This window comes from Mytilus galloprovincialis, chromosome 1, assembly GCF_965363235.1.
Source record: "Mytilus galloprovincialis chromosome 1, xbMytGall1.hap1.1, whole genome shotgun sequence".
NCBI lineage: Eukaryota > Metazoa > Mollusca > Bivalvia > Mytilida > Mytilidae > Mytilus > Mytilus galloprovincialis.
Genome location: NC_134838.1, coordinates 17336239 through 17357443, shown reverse-complemented (window position 1 = coordinate 17357443; position 21205 = coordinate 17336239). Strand labels below are relative to the sequence as shown.

Below are 21205 nucleotides of genomic sequence, written 5' to 3'. Positions count from 1 at the left end.
GCCTCTCCCAGATATTGTTTGTAATAGTTTCGTTTCTGCATCGATTTCTACTTTCCATCAATTTTATTTGATCCATATATTGACATTGCTCTGCTATAGATACACAAACTATTACTATGTACTGCAGCATGTATATGTAAATTTTCAAGAAAAAGGTATAAGCTTTTGGCATTTTAAACGATTTCCTTTGATACTGTGGACTCCAAACAGTGTACATAAATTTAAGTCTCAAACGGTCATTTTAGATGTACATTAAACGTCAATGATACAGCAATCTTACGACCTTATAGACCAAAAATGTGTTCAGTTGTGTGTGTGAAAAGAAATTAAAATCTCAAAAATACTGAAGTCCGAGGAAAAGTCAAAATGGAAAGTCCCTAATCAAATGGAAAAAAAAGCTCATACACATCAAACGAATGGATAACAACTGTCATATTCCTGACACGGTACACTAACAGGCATTTCTTATGTTGGAAATGGTGGATTGAACCTGGTTTAATAGCTAGGTTAACCTGTCTTTTGTTTGACATTCGCATCAAAATCCATTAAATTAGACATGTTAAGAAAAGGTATATTATCGACGTTGAGAATGACCAATTAGACTTTAAATTTGGGGTCGGTGTCAAAACACTGATTATAGATTTAAATAGGTCAAATTTAAATCATGTGCGTTTTGGTTAATTCAAATCACATGTATTTACATTATTATGTGACATCCTATATGATAATTGAAATATTTGCCACTGGAAGTCCAACAAGCAATCAATCACAAACCCCTTATAAAGAAAATACAAATTGAGCTGAAACTGTTTAAGTTAAGACAAAGTTGGAAGGAAATAGAATAATTACAGTGAGCCGTGGTGTAGTGGTTAGTTCATCGGACTTCTTACACAAATGTTCCTTGTTCGATTCCCGTTCCGGGATGAAAATTTTCAGGGACTGAGTTTTCGGCTCTCCCTTGACACCATTTGCGAGTAGGGTCTTGAGGAAAAGATGATAGTCCATCGGAAGGGGACGATAAATCGCTGACCCGTGTTAAGAGAGAGCCATCTTTCTAGCACGTTAAAGACACCCTTGTAGATTACGAAAGAGAGCAGGCTAATCGTGCCGCTGCAAGGCAGCACTCGCACTCGCAAAGTGGAAAGGAATTGATAAAAGTTGCAAAACTTGTTTCACAATCCACTATAAACAAATATGTTTAAACTAAATAAAGGAAGAAAATAATACATTCGAATCTATATGACCGGGAGTAAATTTTCTAAAACTATAATGCAACATATTTCAAGTTGAAATTGTATAAAATAAACTCATCATTGATACCAGGACCAAATTTTGTATACACGCCAGACGCGCGTTTCGTCTTCAAAAGACTCATCACTGACGCTCGAATCCAAAAAAGTCAAAAAGCCAAATAAAGTACGAAGTTGAAGAGCATTGAGGACCAAAATTCCTAAACGTTTTGCCAAATACAGCTAGGGTAATTTATGCCTGAGGTAGAAAAGCCTTAGTATTTCAAAAATTCTAAATTTTGTTAACAGTAAAATCGTGTTTTAGGTGTTTTAAAACAGACCCTGTTAGATAAAAATTTAGGTGGCAAACAATTGGATCAACATCCATACACTCCTTTCTTTGCTTTACATAACTATATAAAAATGACCGTTACATCTATATTTGAGAGTAGGTATAAAACAGATTATACTACCTAAGATTATTTGCAAGGTCTATTAAGGGCTCGCTGAGGAATTCACACACGTATGTATCACGTGTCTCCGTTGCGCCGAACATCTACTGCATTTACAAGACTGGCTTCCGTTTTTTTTTTTTTTTGCATTAGAGTTTGTTAAAAAATATTATGGAATTTATTAATATTTATTTCTTATATTTTTTATGGTACACATGTTATTGAATATTCGTTCCATACAGAATTGCCAAAAGGATCAGTACAGTTTTTTAAATAATATTCAATGTAAACACAGGTAATCTCTTTTGTGTTTTGACGCAGTCTCCACATTTCAAGTGTAATTTGTCAACCTCAGCGTCGTGAGTATACCTTTTCGTAACATGTCTATTGATAACGATACATTTAATGTGAAAAAAACCAAACAGACATAGAATATAAAAATGTCAAAAATAGCGGTACAGCAGCCATCATTGTGTTATAATCTTAATCACAATTAAAAAAAATATAACAAAGAAGCACAAAAAGATATAAATACAAAGCACATAGGCAAACATGAAAGAAAAGAATACAACAATTTAACATAGCACAATAACACAATGACGGGAAGTAGAGATCCACGTCATATGTATCAAAGAAACACAAGAAGGCATATAGAGAAAGCAAATGGAGTAATTTACACAATATTTAAAATTGTAAGTTATATATTTTACCTTGGAAGTATGCATAATAATTTATAACTTATTTTTTTTGTATATAAATTGTTTTTAGTGCGGTTTGTGTTTGTTTTACAATTTACGTGATCTACAATTTACATGACAAAACTTCATTTGGAAGTTGACAATGTCATATAAGATGCTACCATCTAGCTGAAATAATTTAAGTTATTTTTAAAGTCTTTAAACATGCCTAACTAACTAATATAAATTGATACATGCTGAAAAGTTGGGGCTTTAACATTTGTTAGATAATCATATTCTTTATTCATAATACTATTTGGAATAAATGTTTGTGAATGTCTCAAGACTATTGCATGAACGATACCATTGTTTAAATCAACTAAATAATCTTGATATGTATCTGTATCGGAAACTCACACCCACCCTCTTTTAGATAATCCACAAACAATTAGTTGATATTAAAAAGCTGAAGTTTTCTTACTTGTAATTAGTTTTTAAAATGGAAAAACCTTGTTGAACAATGGTATATACATATCTTTTTTTAACCAATCAACATTTAAACTACTTATGACATGAGTTATGTTTATTTTAAGTCGAATGTTTCCTTACTTGTCACATCTTTTCTTGGAATAACCGAGATATTTTTTGGTGCATGAAGAAATAATCTTTAAATGAACGTATGTATTTTTCATGTCAAACAATCAAATATGTAGAAAGGATATCTTTGATAAAATTTACTGATTTTCATCGGTTAAATATTTTTTTGTACTAAGCAGGAAGTTTACAAATTTGTGAGTCAATCCCTGTATCTGTTAGATAGTCGACAGCTAAATGTAAACAATTATTTTTTTTAATGTGTTTACTAGCAACTCTTTGTTAACAAAAAAAATTAAGAATGGAAACGAAGAATGAATCAAAGAGTCAACAACCGACAAAAGACCGGTCACCAACCGATGCACCTATGTGTGTTTAACAAAGCGATAAAAGCTCGCACCTGGAAGCAGGTATAACCTGGCCCCTCAACAATAATGTATACTAGTTCAACAAAATTAGACATCATAAAACACTCCAAAATATATAAATAAACCAATAACTATTTTAACAAAGTCCTTTATAATTCTTCATTTCTTGAATGTCAAATTTTGCACATTCATATTATCTACTTTAAGTTTATGTTGTTCTCTTTTACTTCCTCCTTCCGTCTACTTCTCGGAAATTTACACCAACTTTCTAGTGCAGGTAATGCATTATTTTAATCGCACTGTCAATATATATTTCTTTTTTTCTTATCAATTGATTATCACACTTTTAAAATTGTTGATATGCATCAAAGTAAGAAGTTGTATTCAGGCTAAACTTTGTCCAAGCATGACTGTTTGTTGACAAGTTGAACCCCCAAATAATTGTGTACTTTGTGAATTTCATGTGTGTGTTTTATAAATTTCACAGAAAACCAATTTATTCATTTAGTTACCAAGGAATTTTTTATTCGAAGGGTATCAAATTTCGTGGTTAATATTGATGGCTTTATCAAATATTTTTTTTAAAATGTTCAGTGAAATATAAAAATGTTGTCCAAATGAAGACACGGTACGATCTCCTTTTAGGTTTATTTAAATGGACACTGGAATACAATCAATACAATACATCGAATATCAACAAACGCATTATGAACCATATATACAGAAGATGTTACCATCGATTTAAAAAAAAAAAAACTAAATTGTATGACTTTTAACCTTCATATTTCTCTCGAAAAAACAGTTCAATTGACGAAAGTCGGATTTCCGGTTACGAGTTGTTAATTGTATCGTCCTTTATTCTCACAAGTAAACACAAACTAAATAATTTCAAATTGGGTTTGCTTTTTATGCCCCATTTATGGACATCATGTTTATCGGTCTATGATTCAGTTTGTACGTTCGTTCGTTCGTCCGTCCGTCCGTCCGTTTGTCCGTTCGCCCTTCCGTCTTAAGTCTTATTCGGAAGGTCACATTCGAGGAAAAGTGCACTGGATTGTAAATACGACAATTGGAACATATCTGCTATCACCTGTGAAGCGGATCTTCCCTAACATTCAACAAACTCGTGATGGCGTCCGTTTATATATGGGTAATTTCAACTTCACCACTCCGAACTCTTAGTTTCATAAAATTGAGAATGGTAATGGGGAATGTGCCAAAGAGACAACAACCCGACTATAGAAAAAAACAACAGCAGAAGGTCTTCATAGTTTAATTGAAGGTATGCCTGTGATTGAAATTATGCATGATAATGTCATCGAAAATTACATCTTATATGTGCGAGAAAGAACATAAGAATGAAAATTCTTAAATACCACAATTTATGACAAACGCGATGATTTTAATTTTCCCATAGTCAACTTTCCATTTCTGTATAGCAACATCCCAGCGGCACCAGCATATGGAGTATATGTGTCTCAATTGATACGTTACTCTAGAGCTAGCTTAAAGTACGTTGATTATGTTGAACGAGCAATACTGCTTTCTCAAAAGTTGCTAAGGACAGGGCTATGAATCAATCAAATTAAGGTCATCACTCAAGAAATTTTACGGTCGCCATCATGAGCTGATTGGCCATTATGACAAAAGTGTGTCAGAAATCATATCTGATATTCTTCCGTAGTCATAATAACCTTCCATCATTACCAAACTGAACAAAGAAATAGGACGACGGGTGCCGTATACGGTGCAGGAAATGCTTACCCTTCCGAAGCACCTGATTTCACGCCCTGTTTTTAGTGGAGTTCGTGTTGTTTCTTATTTATTATTTGTAACTGTTGACGTAAATGTCTTTTGGTTTGATGAGTCTTTGTTTACTCCTTGGTTTTGATTGTTATTGTCTTCAAATTGTTTAAGAATCTTTTATAAAATAAATCTCCAAAAGAACCAAGGAAAAGCACCATAACACATAGTCATATTCTTTGTGAATGAAAAGTACATATTGTGCTACAGATAAGATACTGAAGGAGAACAATTTGTTTGTCTTAATTAAACTAAAAAACTAAAAAACTTGTTTCATGATTTGTCATTCATGAAAATTTTCTTCATTGTACATTGCTTCCCTTTCCTGGAAAAAATGAACATAATTTTTTAAATACCAGGTTTGGTAAAGTCAAATGCACAGAGGATTAGGAAAGCAGGATGCTCCATCGAGGCATCCACGTAGTATGTTAACGAAACGACATCCCCAAAAAAATGACTCATTTGTTCGCAATAAAAAATCAAGCATGTACTAGTATATGATGCCGTTTCAGGAAGTGCTTTTTTATCAAAGTTTTATTAACACCTTTAACGAACGTGAAAGCTTATCTACGTTGTTTTTTTTTTTTTGATAAAACAAAGTTAAACTGATTCTTCTAATGTGTCTTAAATTTAAAAATAATGAAGAACTGTGGTAAACATAGAGAAGTTGAATGACGCATACAATTTCAAATTGTACACTAACACATTATGGTGTCTTCCTAAAAAATACCCAGTCTTGGGATCTTCTATAGATACAAAGTGCAACATAAAAAGATATTGTGACATACAGTTCTACTCTCAATGACTTAAAACAACACATTAGATAATTATCCAACTTTTCTATAATAAAATTATAACCAACTTTTAAGACCTGTTTACTGAGAAGAAGGTCAGATGCTCTACTTTTGAAACACATTTTGCATATTTCACACTCTTCCAACATTAGATACAACGCTTAATATAAAACCTGATACAAGTAATAAGTTATAAATTTATATTGAGTAAATATGTTTATCCTTTTAGGAAATGGCAAGTCAAGACACATTAGATGCTAAACCTGATCTTATTGAAGAAACATCAACAAAATTGCCAGTTACCAAAGGGACAGAACCGTAAATATAACATTCAATTATTTCACTCAGTTATGTTGATTTTTTCCCGTATAATCTAAGAAACAAATTTAAACATAGTAATATCTCTGTGTTTATACGTCCTGTCATTGTGTTATTCTGCTAAGGTAATTTGTTCTATTCTTATCTTTCGTTTTTGCTTATTTGCTTTGCATAAATGCCTTTTGGTTTTTCTTTGTTGACAAATTAGTTTGTTTTATAGAGATTAAGAATATAACACAATGTTGACTGCTGTACCCCTATTTTTGACATTTTTATCTATTTTTCCTGTTTTCTTTGTTCCCACATCGTTGTCAATATAATGGAATTACATGCGAATGTCACAGTAATGAGCGGTAAGCTCGGTATAAACCACCCTTTTCTACATAAAAAATGCATGTACTAAGTCAGAAATATGACAGTTGTTATCTACTCGGAGTTCGGTATTTTTGATATTTCTACTTTGTATAGCATACTTTTTAAGCTTTACGCAAAATCAGGTGAAAGTGTCTTAGCTCGAACGTTGGAGTAATCATTCTCATTATCATGTACTACCTGCAGAATGTCGTGCAGATATAGGATTTTGTGCAAATTGAATACTTTATCAAAACAATCATAAAACTTTCTAAAACAAATTCAATTGAACAATTTACAAAATAAAAAATATTTTCGTCTTACAAGAAAATAATGCATTTCAAAACACTTCTGCTGGTGTATAGTATTTAACCTTTTTATTTATTTTTTATTCACAAATTTGAAGAATTATTTTTCTGCTATAGAAAAACAAATGAAGGAACAATATACCAAAGCCAATTAGACCAAGAAAGATATCCAATTAAATCAGGAATAGCTGTTGTGATAAACAACACAGAATTTGATGCCAGATTAGGTTTATCTGACCGTTCTGGAAGTGACGTAGATGCTTCATCCCTATTCCAAAGATTCATGGAACTTGGTTTCGAAAGTGATCTGATGAACGATGCCAATAGGGATGACTTGGTAGAGAAATTACAAGAAAGTAAAAATGAATTTGCAATTATTTGTATATCTTGTTGTAAAAATTTCTTGTTGTTTTGTGTTTAAACCTATTAAAATAATTCGCAGAGCTTCTCAATCAAAGCACTACATATAGCATATATATTCTATAGTTCGATATGCATGAAATTTAACCTTTTTGAATCTCGATAGGCATAGTTGTTGGATTTTATATTTCGATACTCATGAAATCAACCTTTTTGAATCTCGATACGCATAACTGTTAGATTTATAGTTCGATACAAATGATTTTTAGGTTTAATAGTTTATTATGCATGATTTTCAAACTAACAAATATAATTTCAAAGACGTTGTTACTATTGTTTTCTTATGTTCCAATCAGGCTATTACATAGGTATTACAAAGTAATTAGTTATCTAGATTAACGATTTATGAATTAAACTACTTAAGTTCATAATATTCTATAAAAAAAATTATTTCAGATACCCTTTACACAGCATATGCTATATATACACCTTTTTATGTTAATGATTGTAAGATCGTTTAACCACAATAGTTATGACAAACTCTTGGCCCCTTTTATCCTTAACGTTATGTCATTATTACAAGTCATACTATTACGTTTGTACAAATACAGAAAATATTTCTCCAATAACAATGGGAAACATAGGAACTGTGAACTCTTTAAGCAGAATAATTTGCTTTAAGGATGTTCGCTTGTCATTTTTTTAATTCCTGTAAGATTTTCTGAATCTTCTGATTTTATCCATTTGTATGCCCTAAAACATTTTGCCAAATAACCCCCATTTTTCTTTTTATAAATATTTTACATGTATATTTATTAACCATCTGTGAAAGTCATATAAAATCTTTGTTATATTTTAATAGTTTTTGAGAACTTAAAGATGTCAATGAAAAAAGCTATGAAAAATCAAGAGAGAACATTTTCCCGCCAAAATTTAAATGGCTGATATCTCGAAAACAAGCACACGGACCTACATATTTTTTTCGCTCTTTTGGTTCCTTTATTAATCCCTTTTCAATATATACTAACGTTATGAAAAGTTTGGTTTTTTTAAAACTGCGTAGTGAATTGCCTTAAGGTCAAAGAACAGTAAATGGGCTATGTCACAGATTTCAGTAAAAATTTGCACATAACTCTGGATGAATTAACAACTGAAAGTAGAAAAAAAACAGCATTTATCTCATTTATTATTTGAAATATTACTGATTGAAATCCTACAAAATGGATGAACATTTGTATAGAAAGCACATAAAAGCGGAGAATTACCTTCTAAAATTTGTCCTTAAATCGTCAAAGGTCTAATTCTACTCCATAGATTTTTCTTAAAAAACTATATGTTGTTGGTATATAGATTTCCGACTTCGTTTTTACGGTAAACTTTATTCAAAGTGGTGTTCTTTGTGAATAAATCTAATAAAACGTCGAAATAATCGCAACGTCATCGCGTTACAGGCCGTAAAACATTGATTTTTTTACGTTTTTTACCACAAACATTGTAAATAAACTCATCATAGATACCAGGACTAAATTGTATATATACGCCAGACGCGCGTTTCGTCTACAAAAGACTCATCAGTGACGCTCGAATCCAAAAAAGTTTAAAAAAAAAAGCCAAATAAAGTACGAAGTTGAAGAGCAAATTCCTAAAAGTGTTGCCAAATACAGCTAAGGTAATCTATGTCTGAGGTAGAAAAGCCTAAATATTTAAAAAAAAAAAATAATCAAAATTTTATAAACAGTTTATAAATATAACAATATCAATGATAATTCATGTCAGCATAAAAAGTGCTGACTACTGGGCTTGTAATAAATTGATCAGTAGACAAAAAACGAAGTCGGTGACCAGATGATTATTTTATATCATTGAAACGGAAATTTATGTATCAACAATATATATTTTTTTTAGAAAAATCTATGGAGTAGAATTAGTGATTTGACGGTTTTTAGAAAAAAAAATAGAAGCTTTGTCGCCGATTTTATGTGCTTTCTATACAAATATTCACCCATATTGAAAGAAATCAATCTGTAATATTTCAAGTAATAAAAGAGATAAATGCATTATTTTTTTCGATTTTCAGTTGTAGTTCAACGAGTAAAGGTTGTATGTAAAATTTTTGCAAAATCTGAGACATAACCCATTTACTGTTTCTTTATCTTAAGCCACTTTATTTCAATTTTGTTATATTCCCTTCATGATTAAACACCCATTACCAGCCTGAAACGATAAAATCATTGATTTAAATCACAAGATTCAAGTAGGAAGTCACATTTACATGCTTTACGTTAAAAGAAACATTTTGTATGTCATTTCTTTTTCGAATGTTCATTTTTAGGTAATACAATTTGCATAAACAAAGGCTTTTGTATATACTGTTGTAGTTATAAATGACAAAGAGAATTTAAAGAAAACAGACTGTCTAATCGTAGCTTTGTTGACACATGGAAATGAGGACAGCGTGTATATGACAGATAGAAGTATAAAGATGAAATCAATAATGAATTGTTTCAATGCAGAAAACTGTCCAGAGTTAATTCTTAAGCCCAAAATATTTATTTTCCAGGTAATATATGTGAATGTTATTTGTTGCTCTTTTGGAATAAAACTTCGTTATAGTCCTGCAGTTTATTACTGCATTTGAACAATTCATTTGTAACTGGCTTCCTCAAGATACATGTAAAAGGCTAATGTAGACATACAAAAAACGAAGGTTACTTCCTGAAACTGTTTTGCAGTGTCTGATATTTTGACATTCATGTTCAATTATCTTATCGGCAAAGCTTCCGAAGAAACTTCTAATGAACATTATAAATGTGAATGCGTAAGAAATGACTCTTTTACGGGTGTAAACAACGTAAAAATGTTATCGTGCCGTATGTGAAACGGGATAAGTATTAAAAACAAATATCCTGTTTTAAAAAATTAAGTGATTTGACATGAGTTGATAACTTATGTTGATATCGAAATTTGCAAATACAGATAGTGTATTTTGCTGTTTTTAAATATTTTCAAAGGATTTTGATTTAAGGAAACCATAGCAAAACTATAACACTTTCACGATAACTTAAGCATATTATACTACAGTAACATCCACTGAATCAATTACTCTGCCAACGGATTGTTGGTCCAACATGTGAACAGCCGATTAGACTTTGGTACTGGCATGACACTACGGATATTAAAAAAAAGCATATAAATATCATGCACGATTGTGAAAAAAATTAACTCGAAATGCACATATCGTTACGAAAGATGAAAAATATTATAGGAATAGAAGGACTTTCAGACCTACCAGGCATAAAAAAATCTGCAAGACTGTCTTAAAAATTGCGAAGTAAAACGAAACATATTTTCAATTTAAATCGGTTATAATAACAGCATTCTTGGATTTTCAATTTTGTCCTGTGCATCACTGAAAGACAATATCGTCGAAATGCGCATTTGGTGCAGACAATTGGTAACGTTTACCGTAAAGTATAAAATAATATTAAATTATAGACCAATCAAGGATTTCTTTTATAGAAAGAAAAAACATGTTGACCTTACTGATTTATTTATTAATCATTTCAGTGCTCTAGAAAACCCGACTCAAGACAAGGTGAACACATTACTGTTCAGGACACACTTAAAAACAAGGTTACGATTCCAGATGCTGTAGATACAGTTCGTATTCCCAATGAATCCGATTTCCTTGAAGTTTTTTCTACGTCAATAGGTGTGTACAACACATTTCTAATACATATTTGTGCTATGTTGTAGTTTTTTTATATAACTGAAACATTTCCAATTTTTTTTTTCGTATTCGAGTAACATTTTCATTTTTTTAATCTTGTTTGCTGTTCTGCCGGATAAATCGATGTTTTATTTTATCTCTAATTATTGATCTAGAGAAAATTGATGTTGGGTGAAAAATACTATTAACGGGGCGAGTAAAATATTCATAATGTTATCTGTTTCTATTTTCTTTAATTCCTTTTTTAATATTTTCTTTGGCAAGAAATTTATCTATTATTTTTCCTGCAAATTCTGAGTAGAGGATTTTTAAATAAAAGGTTTGATTGTAAAATTTAAGCGAAGTGGAAAACTTCTTGGGCTAATAAAAGTTTTAACAACTATCTTCGAACTCCAAAGTAAATTCGGAAAAGGTGATAGTTTGCCGAGTTCTAACTACTAGTATATTATATTTTTTTTTCTTTACTTACATAACAAGAGTCCTTGGAAGAAAATTGAAATACATTTATAACATTCAAATTGTTCATGTCCAAAATTTGTTTCAACAGGTGACAGATCATTTCATAACACAGAGTCATCATCACCATTTTTACGTCATTTAATAGAAGAGCTACATAACATCCAGGAAGACGATGATATTTACAAAGTTTTAACAAAAGTAAATAGCAAAGTGATGACATTTGAGCCTGGACATACGGCGAGTAAAGATATGAGACAGATGCCATATTTTGTATCACACCTTACAAAAGATTTATATCTGAAACAGACCAACTAGACATATGATGACCTTCAGCCAAGATTCCGACAATCGTTTCACCAGACTTTAAAAATCAAACTGACCATATAATATTAGAAATGAAACTATTTGTTTGGTTTACTTATTAACAATAATGTAAAATATTTCTAAAATTTTGATTAGGTCTCAGTAAGGTGATTTAATAAACTTTTGTTGAATACTGCTTTGAAACTTTTCACACTCTAATATGTAAAAAGTCTTTATTACAATGACCGTTACAAGGGTACTGGTCAACGAAGTGTACCATATTGCACTACAACCGTTTGTTAAAATATTATTTTAATTAATTATTGCTGCTATTTTCCCTATATTAAAAGCTTTTCTATAGTTATTGAATTATAGAATGATTCAATAACTATAGAAGAAAAGAGACGTTGATCTTAACGGACATATAATATTTTTGTACTGTCAATTGGATTTGAATAATTTTTATTAAATGTTACGTTCTTTTATTCCGTTTGGGATTATACTCTGCTATTCGATAGACATTGGAAAAGTTAAACGAAGCACTCAGTATTTTAACATAGGTCTATTTTGTAGGTGTTTCCTAAATGTCATTTTGAAACCCTGTTGCCTACCTAATGACTGCTTTTTAATATGTTTGATTCGGATGCATATACTTTTAATTACTGTTGTTCAGTTATAGTCGTTTGTTGATGTCGTTTTTTCGTGTTTTTGTTTTTTATATATATATGAAATAGACTGTAAGTTTTCCTGTTTTATTGGTTTTAAACTTGTCATTGTTGGGGCTCTTAATTGCTTGCTGTTCGGTGTGAGCAAAGCCTCAATTTTTAAATAAAATTATAATCAAAATCCCAAATATGAAGCAGAATATAGGGTATGATTAGTATTTTTGATCTAAACTTTATTTGGACTAAATGAAAAGCAAACAATCAATGAAGTGTAGCTTTTTGAGTGATATGGCATCAATAATCTCTGTGTTGTTTGTTCTTGGATCAGAATACAAACAAGTCCAGGTATGAACTATTTTATTGGAGCGTCAAGGGTATGTCTTTTGTAGACGAAACGCTTCTGGCGTACAAAATGTTAATCCTGGTATCATAAGCAAAAGTCCAAATTAAACGCCTGTCATTCAAATATAAAATGCCACAACATATCAATCAAATTAAAACAATAAAAAGAGTATGTCCTGTGGCATTCCTAGTTGAATCTTCTCCTTGATAAGTTTGTTCTTTAAACAAGCTATTTTACCTGTCGTTAGTTATTATGTTATTACCATGCAGTCACATCAATTTTATTTTATTACATAAATCTGAGTATATGACAATTTTGCTACAGACGTTCGCCATCAGAAAAAATAAAATTCAAAACTTAACACCTTGGGAACACAACATACAGTGTACCAATCGCAATTAAGTTAAAAAATTACCTATACGTATAAAATAAAATGATGTTAATGTGAATGCATGGGTAAGTATTGACATAAATTAAGGCCAGATCAACCAATTCTAGAATTAAAAACAGATGATTTAAATAGATGAAAACAGTTAACAAGCAGAAAAAGAATTCAGTATAGTATGGGCTTTATAATCTATGTGATATTGGACGTTACTAAATTACTTTAATCAAACAAGTTTTTACCTGCTTGTGCAAACGAAAAGTTAAAAAATATCAAAGAAACTAACCTTATACTTTTTAACTCGTCTGCATGTAAATAATTGGTGACGTTTGAGTTGATACTAAAATACGGTACCACTATTACTGCACAGATGGGTTTTTTTTTCAGAAATTAAACAAATGATTTTTCTGCTTGTTCAAACAAAAAAATAAAATAACAATATCATCTGATATGACAATCTATGCCTTTAATTTTTGCGTGAGGCCAAAATATTTTAAAACCAAAATCTTATTTTAAACGTTAAATAGCTGATCAAATCACAAATTGCAGTTTTTGAATATCACAATGTAAAATCAAATAACATACCAAATGCTGGATTAGAATAACATCAGGCAATCAGTGTATTATATGTCATAAACACCTACTTTTATTCATTTTTTATGTCACGTCTTCTTCTCAGTACACAGGTACATTTGTAAACATTTTATTATCTTAAATCTGAAATATATATGCAATTGATGATTTCTAAAAAGTGTATAATACTTCTTTTCAACTCCATGCTTAAGATAGATTAGACAATTCGCCGTAAACTCAACATTTGACATGTTGTAAAGAAGAATTTTGTTTTTTGTGATAGAACCATTTCATTCTGTAAATAATTTTGCCTTACTCTTTCGTACTCCCCATTTTGTTTTGTTGATTTTGCTGTTTTCTAAAATGTATATTAGTAAGATTTACCATACAACCAGACAAAATTAGTAATACTCTATTTGTAAGACGATCAAAAAGGAACATTTTAAGAAGAAGTAATGTACAATTATTATAATGCCAACAAACAAAATAAATAAGGAAGCAAGATCAGAATAAGAATACCACTTGTGATTACAACTTATGATATAAAACACAAAAAAATATAATATATATGTATAAGCGATATAAGAATGGTGTATCTTTATTGTTCATGTGTTAGCAATAAAGATTACTCCTAAACGATACATATCTTTGACCGAAATTAAAGTTTTCTTTACCTGGAAATCTTTTTTTAAAGTAATGTGTTGCCAGACTTTTATTATGATATGAGTATAGACATATATTTTTCGGTAGATGATTAATACATTTTTTCTTCTTGGAATAGGTAATGTATAATACTCTTAGAAGTAAACAGATCATTTTGAACTGTTTAGTTAGCAAAGTACAACTTTTCTGACAGACTTTAATTGTTTATACCCCACCTACGATAGTAGGCGGCATTATGTTTTCTGGTTTTTGCGTCCGTTCGTTTGTCCGTCTGTTGGTTCGTTCGTCAGTCCCGCTCCAGGTTAAAGTTTTTGGTCAAGGTAGTTTTTTATGAAGCTGCAGTCCAATCAACTTGAAACTTTGTACACATGTTCCTTATGACATGATCTTACTAATTTGAATGCCAAATTATACTTTTGACCCCAATTTCACGGTCCACTGAACATAGAAAATGGAAGTGCCAGTTTCAGGTTAAGCTTTTGAGTAAATGTAATGTTTGATGAAGTTGAAGTCCAATCAACTTGAAACTTAGTACACATGTTTCCTATGGTATAATCTTTCTAATTTTAATGCCAAATTAGATGTATTACCCAATTTCACGGTCCATTGAAAATGGAAAATGATAGTATATACTTCAATATCTTTGACATACTTACATATTTTTTGTTATGAAGAACTTTTCAAGTATTTTAAGGTCTAATGATTAAGAAATTATAATATTTGAAAAATACAAAAACAATAAAATTAAAATCTCATACTTGAGTGACCAGAAAACTTTACATTATTAAGAGATATTTTTCGAATAAGTGATTTGCGAGAAAATAACGAACAAAGGTTGTTTTTTTTTTAAACAGTCATCCATGGTTCTATTTTAATGAAGTATATTTTCAAGAAGTACCCTTAGCAAGATTTTACCATTTTCACGTTTTATATCTTTAATTTATTACCAACTGTTAGTGATTATTTAGAGTTGATTTACAGTATAGAAAACAATTGGGAATAATAGAGAATAAAGGACCGAAAGATCTGGATCAAAACAAAAGAAGCAAAAACGATGATACAAATTAATGCGGTGCTAAAATATATATAAAAAAAGGAAAAGCATAACATACAATAAAACTTAAGAAGTAAAAAAAATGACCTAACAATTAATTTTAGTATAACTCCTTATAAAATGAATAAAAAGCGTTTTGTTTTTCATACTGATTTAAAAAATATAAGTTATCATGCTCGCCATTCAGGATTCCACGTTGTCCAGATTAAAAGTGCATCCATTTTACATATCATCTTTTGTGAGAAATGACTGACGTGTTGAGAAATAAGACTACCTTTTCTATAAAAATATATCATTAAATCTTACTTATTATATAACCCAGTTGAACAAAGGATTATACATTTATATAATGTGTCATGCGAGACACTGTAAAAAAATAACTGCTTTTGTAATCTTCTTGTGAAATTGACTTCTCGGAAAAGGTCGGACATTTTTGGAAACTAGGTAAACGTATAGATTATATCATACATATAAAACGCTTGCCGAATTGGAACAATCATGATTTAGATTCTTTCAAAGAATCCTCCGTCAAATGATTGTAATTCTGAGGTGATAGTAGTTCATTCATTAGTCTTACAACACGACACATCAAAAGGTAAAATATTTAGTTTTCTTTCAGTGTTTTAACGTTAATTATTTTGAAATATATTAACTGGATTTTACTTTCGTTTTATAACTTGATTGTAATTCGAGGATATCGATATATCATTGTGTGCGTCTGAGCTTCATTCAAAATGTAATTGTTGCATGCTTTTATTTCGTATATATTTTTCAAAAACTGCAGAAGTCCATTCTATGTTTTACAAAAATAAAGTCCATGCGTTTCTCATGTTTGGTTTCACTGGTTTTTTTTTTCATGTTCAAAATTCATTTGCGACATATAAACATGGGACGATAACTGCTGCCTTAACGTTACACAGTAATCAATGATTATTTTATTCAGCGTCAGTTTTGTAGGTTCACATTTGTAAGTTAGAAATTTAAAATGATTCATAGTTCTGAATAATTTTCCTTTAGACCAGATTTACAATTATATTGGTAAAAATGAAACAGTTTGAAGTATCCGTTTTAACTTCAATCTAAGATTTATAAGTTCATAGAATTTTTCTTCAGTCACACTTTTTATTTTTTTTTAAGAAATGACAGATGTTCTAGATGCCCAACGTGGTAAACCAGAAGACACGTCAACATCAACCATCATCCATGGACCAGAAAGGTAAACGTACTGCTCTTAAATATTTCCCACAGTTCTGCACTATAACTGTTACAGTTAATGTTATAGTTCCATACTTGTTGAAGGGATATAATCCAAATACGCTCTAAAATTTCGTTGTTTTTCTTTTCTTTTCTTTTTTTTTTTTTTTTTTTGTTCTCGTTATAATTAGTACGTTGTTATTACTTTTCATATGTGAAAGAAGAGTTTTAAGACATTCAACTTTGAAAATAAGAACTAACGTTTATCTTTTTTACGCCCTCTTACCAGCGAAAGGTGAACAGTGCTATGAAATTATGTGGGGATTTGTTTGCGATCTCTGCTGTCAAAATCAGCTTTTCTTTGTGGCCGAGATTATGCATATTGACTTTGAACAAGCAAGGCATAACGCAATTATGGATGCTTTCCACGATGCAGATTAGAGTGTTGTCGTTTTCATCATACTCAGATCTTGTGGAGGAAAATCTAGTCTGTTGGACCATGTGGGCTGAGCACAGAATTTAAAGACAAATTAAGTGAAATTTGTAAATGGCTTTCCCAATTTATTGACATTTCATAACATTTGTACAACTGGCTAACGGAAGAGGTCTATGGTGATAAAGGGGAAAAAATACTCACCTGTCATTTACCTGTAATTTCCTTGTAAAACAATCGCGCCAATGAATTGCAGATCGGCGAAAATGCAAAACGCCGGTTTACATATCTAGTTGAGAGAAAAAGCAGCACCGAACCATTCTTTTGATATCTATTTATTTATTTATTTGTTACGTATTTGTAAGTTTTTATAGTGATTCAGATTGTAGACTGTTGATACAAAGATTAATACACCATGTTGACTGTGGTACCCCTATTTGTGACATTTTTACTAATTATGTCTGCTTATTTTTGTTTACATATCGTTGTCAATAAAAGGATCTGACTGTCACGCACGTGAGAGGTTTAGCTATCTGTATAACCAGGTTTCATCCATCATTTTCTACTACCGAAAATGCCTGTTCCAAGTCAGGAATATGACAGTTGTTATCCATTCATTTGATGTGTTTGATATTTTGAGTTTGAAATTTGTTGAGGAATTTTCCGTTTAGAATTTTCCACATAGTTCAGTATTTTTGTGATTTTTACCTTTTATCTACTTGAAATTAATTTCTGTTATAGCAACTCAGGACAAGGTTTTGTATCGAAAGCACATTTGGATCAAGAAAAATATCCTATTAGTTCTGGGATAGCAGTTGTGATCAATAACAAAGAATTTCATAACAATTTGAAATTAGGTGATCGTAAAGGAAGTGACTTGGATGCTGCATCCTTATTCCAAAGATTTCAGGAACTTGGTTTTGATAGTGATCTTTTAAATGATGCCACTAAAGTTGACATGGAGGACAAATTTAATGAAAGTAAGATTTTAAAAAGATGTAGATTGAATGTGCTGTGATGAAATCACTGAACTTATCATACATCGTTTATGTTTGAATTTTTTCCTCCAAAACTTTTGAAAATGTTTACCATTGTATGGAAGGAATATATGAAATGCATAAAAACTCCTTATTGTATTCTAACTCTGGATTCATTTAACTTTGTGTGTACTTGTTGATTCTATGGTACAAAAACAATTAAGTAAGACATTGTATAAACTGATAAACAAAATGAACATAAAATTGCATTAACATACATTTCAAACAATTTTTTTTTTATTGTAGTTAAAAACGACAAAAAAAGTTTGGAAAACGCAGGTTGCCTAATCGTAGCTTTGTTGACGCATGGAAATGAGGATAGTGTATTTATGACAGATGAGTCTGTTAAGATAAAAAATGTGATGGATTACTTCAATGCAGAAAACTGTCCAGAACTTATAATGAAGCCAAAAATATTTATTGTCCAGGTTAGATAAATCTTTTCTAGAATTTTCCTGCAGGAATATAGTAACAAAGTTTACGCTAAAGTTTAATAACATTAGTTTTGTTTGTAAAAATTGCAAGCAAGTGAAAATGTCGTTGATCACGATTCCACTTTGTGTAACAAATCGCTCGTTCTAAGTTTGCATTTAGGTCCACTTGATTCATTTTTTCAAATTTTGGTTTCATATTGGACCATAATTGTTTAACAAGCTCGTCGTCTAGTTTTAAAAATAGAAATCTAAACTCCGTTTTGATTCATTTAATATGCGAATTAAGAAAGTTACTCATGATATAGTTCATCTTCCAAAGAAAATATCCTAAAAAGGTTAGCATTTGGTTTAAACACGGTATAGGAGAAAATGTATTGTTTTCGGTTGTAAAATATACTACAAATTATAATTACAGGCCTGTAGAGGAACAGGATTAGGAATTGGTGTAAACAAGACAGTGGTAAGAAGAGATCCAAATCAGGCAGACGCTGCTGCAGAATATCATGAGTATGACAAGACACACGGAGAGATTATACGTATTCCTAATGAAGCAGATTTCCTAGCCGTGTATTCTACTTCCCCTGGTAGGTGTAGTCAACGCGTGCATTATTTTAAAGCAGGCGAGAATCTCTTAATTTTGATTTTAAAAGGCTGTGTATGGTAGGTGTTGGCTTTTAATTGAAATCCATAAAAGGAACAGTTATACTCGTTAACAATAAAAAGTATATTTAAACCAGAATGGTTTTCTCTCTTTTTGTAGGTTATGGATCTTTCCGGAACACCGAGCAAGGGTCACCATTTGTCCGTTACTTGTCAGAAGAGCTACTCAAAATGAAGAAAGAAGATGACTTTTACAAAGTCTTGACCAGAGTTAATAAAGACGTTGGTCTTGGATATAAGCCAAATTATGCACACAGTGACATTATTACCCAGATGCCTTGTTTTATTTCACATCTTACCAAAGACTTATATTTAAAACAAAAAGATTAGACAAATCATCCACAGCATGAAAATATACTAAAATGACGGGTTACAAAGATATGAACAAATTAGTTGTGTATTTCAATGCTAAACACCGTGATATTTAATAACATAATAATAATAAAATAATCTGTATTTACCACAATTTTAACAACTATAGGCATATAAAAAGGAGCAAAACAATGTTGACATCCATTTGGAGATAAGGATATAAACAAAGTTGTTTTAAAATTGTAACACGATGATGACTGCTGTACCCATATTTTGACTATTTTATTTATTATGTCGCATCATTGTAAATATAACGGATTTTGATGAGACTGTCGTACAAAGTGAGAGGCTTAGCGCTATAAAACCAGGTTTAATCCACCATTTTCTACATTTGAAAATGCCTGTACCAAGTCAGGAATATGACAGTTGTTGTCCATCCGTTTATTATGTGTTTTGTCATTTGATTTTGCCATGTGATTAGGGACTTTCCGATTTGATTTTCCTCTGAGTTCAGTATTTTTGTGATTTTATTTTTTTAACCAATAGGCTGTACGTAGTTACCCATATATACATATGATCATTTTCAATTTAAGGAAAAAAACAATGCCAAAATAATAACATGAATTTGCAAACTGCATTAGGTCCTGAAGTTTACTGTCATTTATTGGAATCTTTATTTTATTAAAAGAAATCTATATCAACATTGTAATGTTGTGGTAAGACTATTTTGTCAAATCAATTTTACAATTATATACATATTGCATGTACCTAATGTAATCTGACATATCAATTGAGTATAAAACATTCTAGTTTTCTGTTCTTTCATACTGTAATGTAAAACATTTTGACAATATGCTTTATTTCTGTCAATTTTGCTCTTAAAAATCAATAGCCATTAATTTGCACTCGAGTAAAGGTTTTAAATGTAGATCATATCCCAATGAAAAAAAGAAAATATTTTAAAATAAAACACACAACTCTATAGATATAATTGAAACTCGTCGAAAATAAACAACTGTACAGTATCATGAAATTAATCTTTGCATTCTCAATGCATCTACAATAGTTTTTTCTTTGTTTCAGTATTTGCTGCTCTTTGTATTTTACAATAAAAATTACATATATACCTTGCACATTTTTAGTCCAGTTATATAGCTTGTTCTGTTGTTCTTCCTGATACACAATTGTACTTGTTTGTATGAAATATTTTTATATGCCATAAACTAAGTTTTTGTACTTTGTTTAATAATTTTGTACATATTGAAGAATTAATAATTCATGACAAAATATCTCGAAGTATACTTGACAACCACGAAGTAAAGAAAAATATCTTCAACTGTGTAAATATATGGCAGAACTTTATGACTTGTTTGTTTTCAATGCTCTTCAACTTTGTAGTTTATGTGGACTTTTAAACCTTTTTTTAAATCGAGCTTCACTGATTAGTTTTTTTGGACAAAACGCGCGTTTTGCGCAAATACAAGGTTTGAATCCTGGTATCATTGATGAGTTAATTCACCACGAAGTCACACTGAGGTGATCAACAGGGAGCAAATGCTTGGGAATACCTCAATGTAAGCTGGTGATGAGTGATAACGCTTGGTTCGATGTGGATAACACAGCATTTAAATTTATACACCATATTTGTTTGATTACCAACAGATAAATGGCTATCAAGAGCAAACCAATCCAAACAAATTATTTGA

The 21205-nt window shown here is 30.7% G+C and overlaps 2 protein-coding genes across 4 annotated transcripts; both read left to right on the top strand.

The window, feature by feature from the left end:
• The first annotated feature begins 2914 nt into the window (after positions 1 to 2914).
• LOC143067727 (caspase-3-like) lies at positions 2915 to 11942 on the top strand. Of its 2 annotated transcripts, none has more exons than XM_076241210.1 (6): positions 2915 to 3035; positions 6147 to 6235; positions 7012 to 7250; positions 9633 to 9814; positions 10822 to 10966; positions 11532 to 11942. In XM_076241210.1, the coding sequence occupies exons 1-6, from the start codon at positions 3030 to 3032 to the stop codon at positions 11756 to 11758; spliced, it is 888 nt and encodes a 295-aa protein (XP_076097325.1). In that variant the 5' UTR covers positions 2915 to 3029; the 3' UTR covers positions 11759 to 11942. The 2 variants fall into 2 exon arrangements, with proteins under 2 accessions (XP_076097325.1, XP_076097333.1); XM_076241218.1 differs by lacking the exon at positions 2915 to 3035 and adding an exon at positions 3504 to 3597.
• Positions 11943 to 15822: 3880 nt separating this feature from the next.
• Positions 15823 to 20630, top strand: LOC143067714 (caspase-3-like). 2 transcript variants are annotated; one of them, XM_076241187.1, is made up of 6 exons: positions 15843 to 16024; positions 16567 to 16645; positions 17798 to 18036; positions 18340 to 18521; positions 18943 to 19111; positions 19288 to 20630. In XM_076241187.1, the coding sequence occupies exons 2-6, from the start codon at positions 16569 to 16571 to the stop codon at positions 19515 to 19517; spliced, it is 897 nt and encodes a 298-aa protein (XP_076097302.1). In that variant the 5' UTR covers positions 15843 to 16024; positions 16567 to 16568; the 3' UTR covers positions 19518 to 20630. The 2 variants fall into 2 exon arrangements, with proteins under 2 accessions (XP_076097311.1, XP_076097302.1); XM_076241196.1 differs by lacking the exon at positions 18943 to 19111 and having other exon boundaries at positions 15823 to 16024; positions 19288 to 19494.
• The last annotated feature ends 575 nt before the right edge of the window (positions 20631 to 21205 follow it).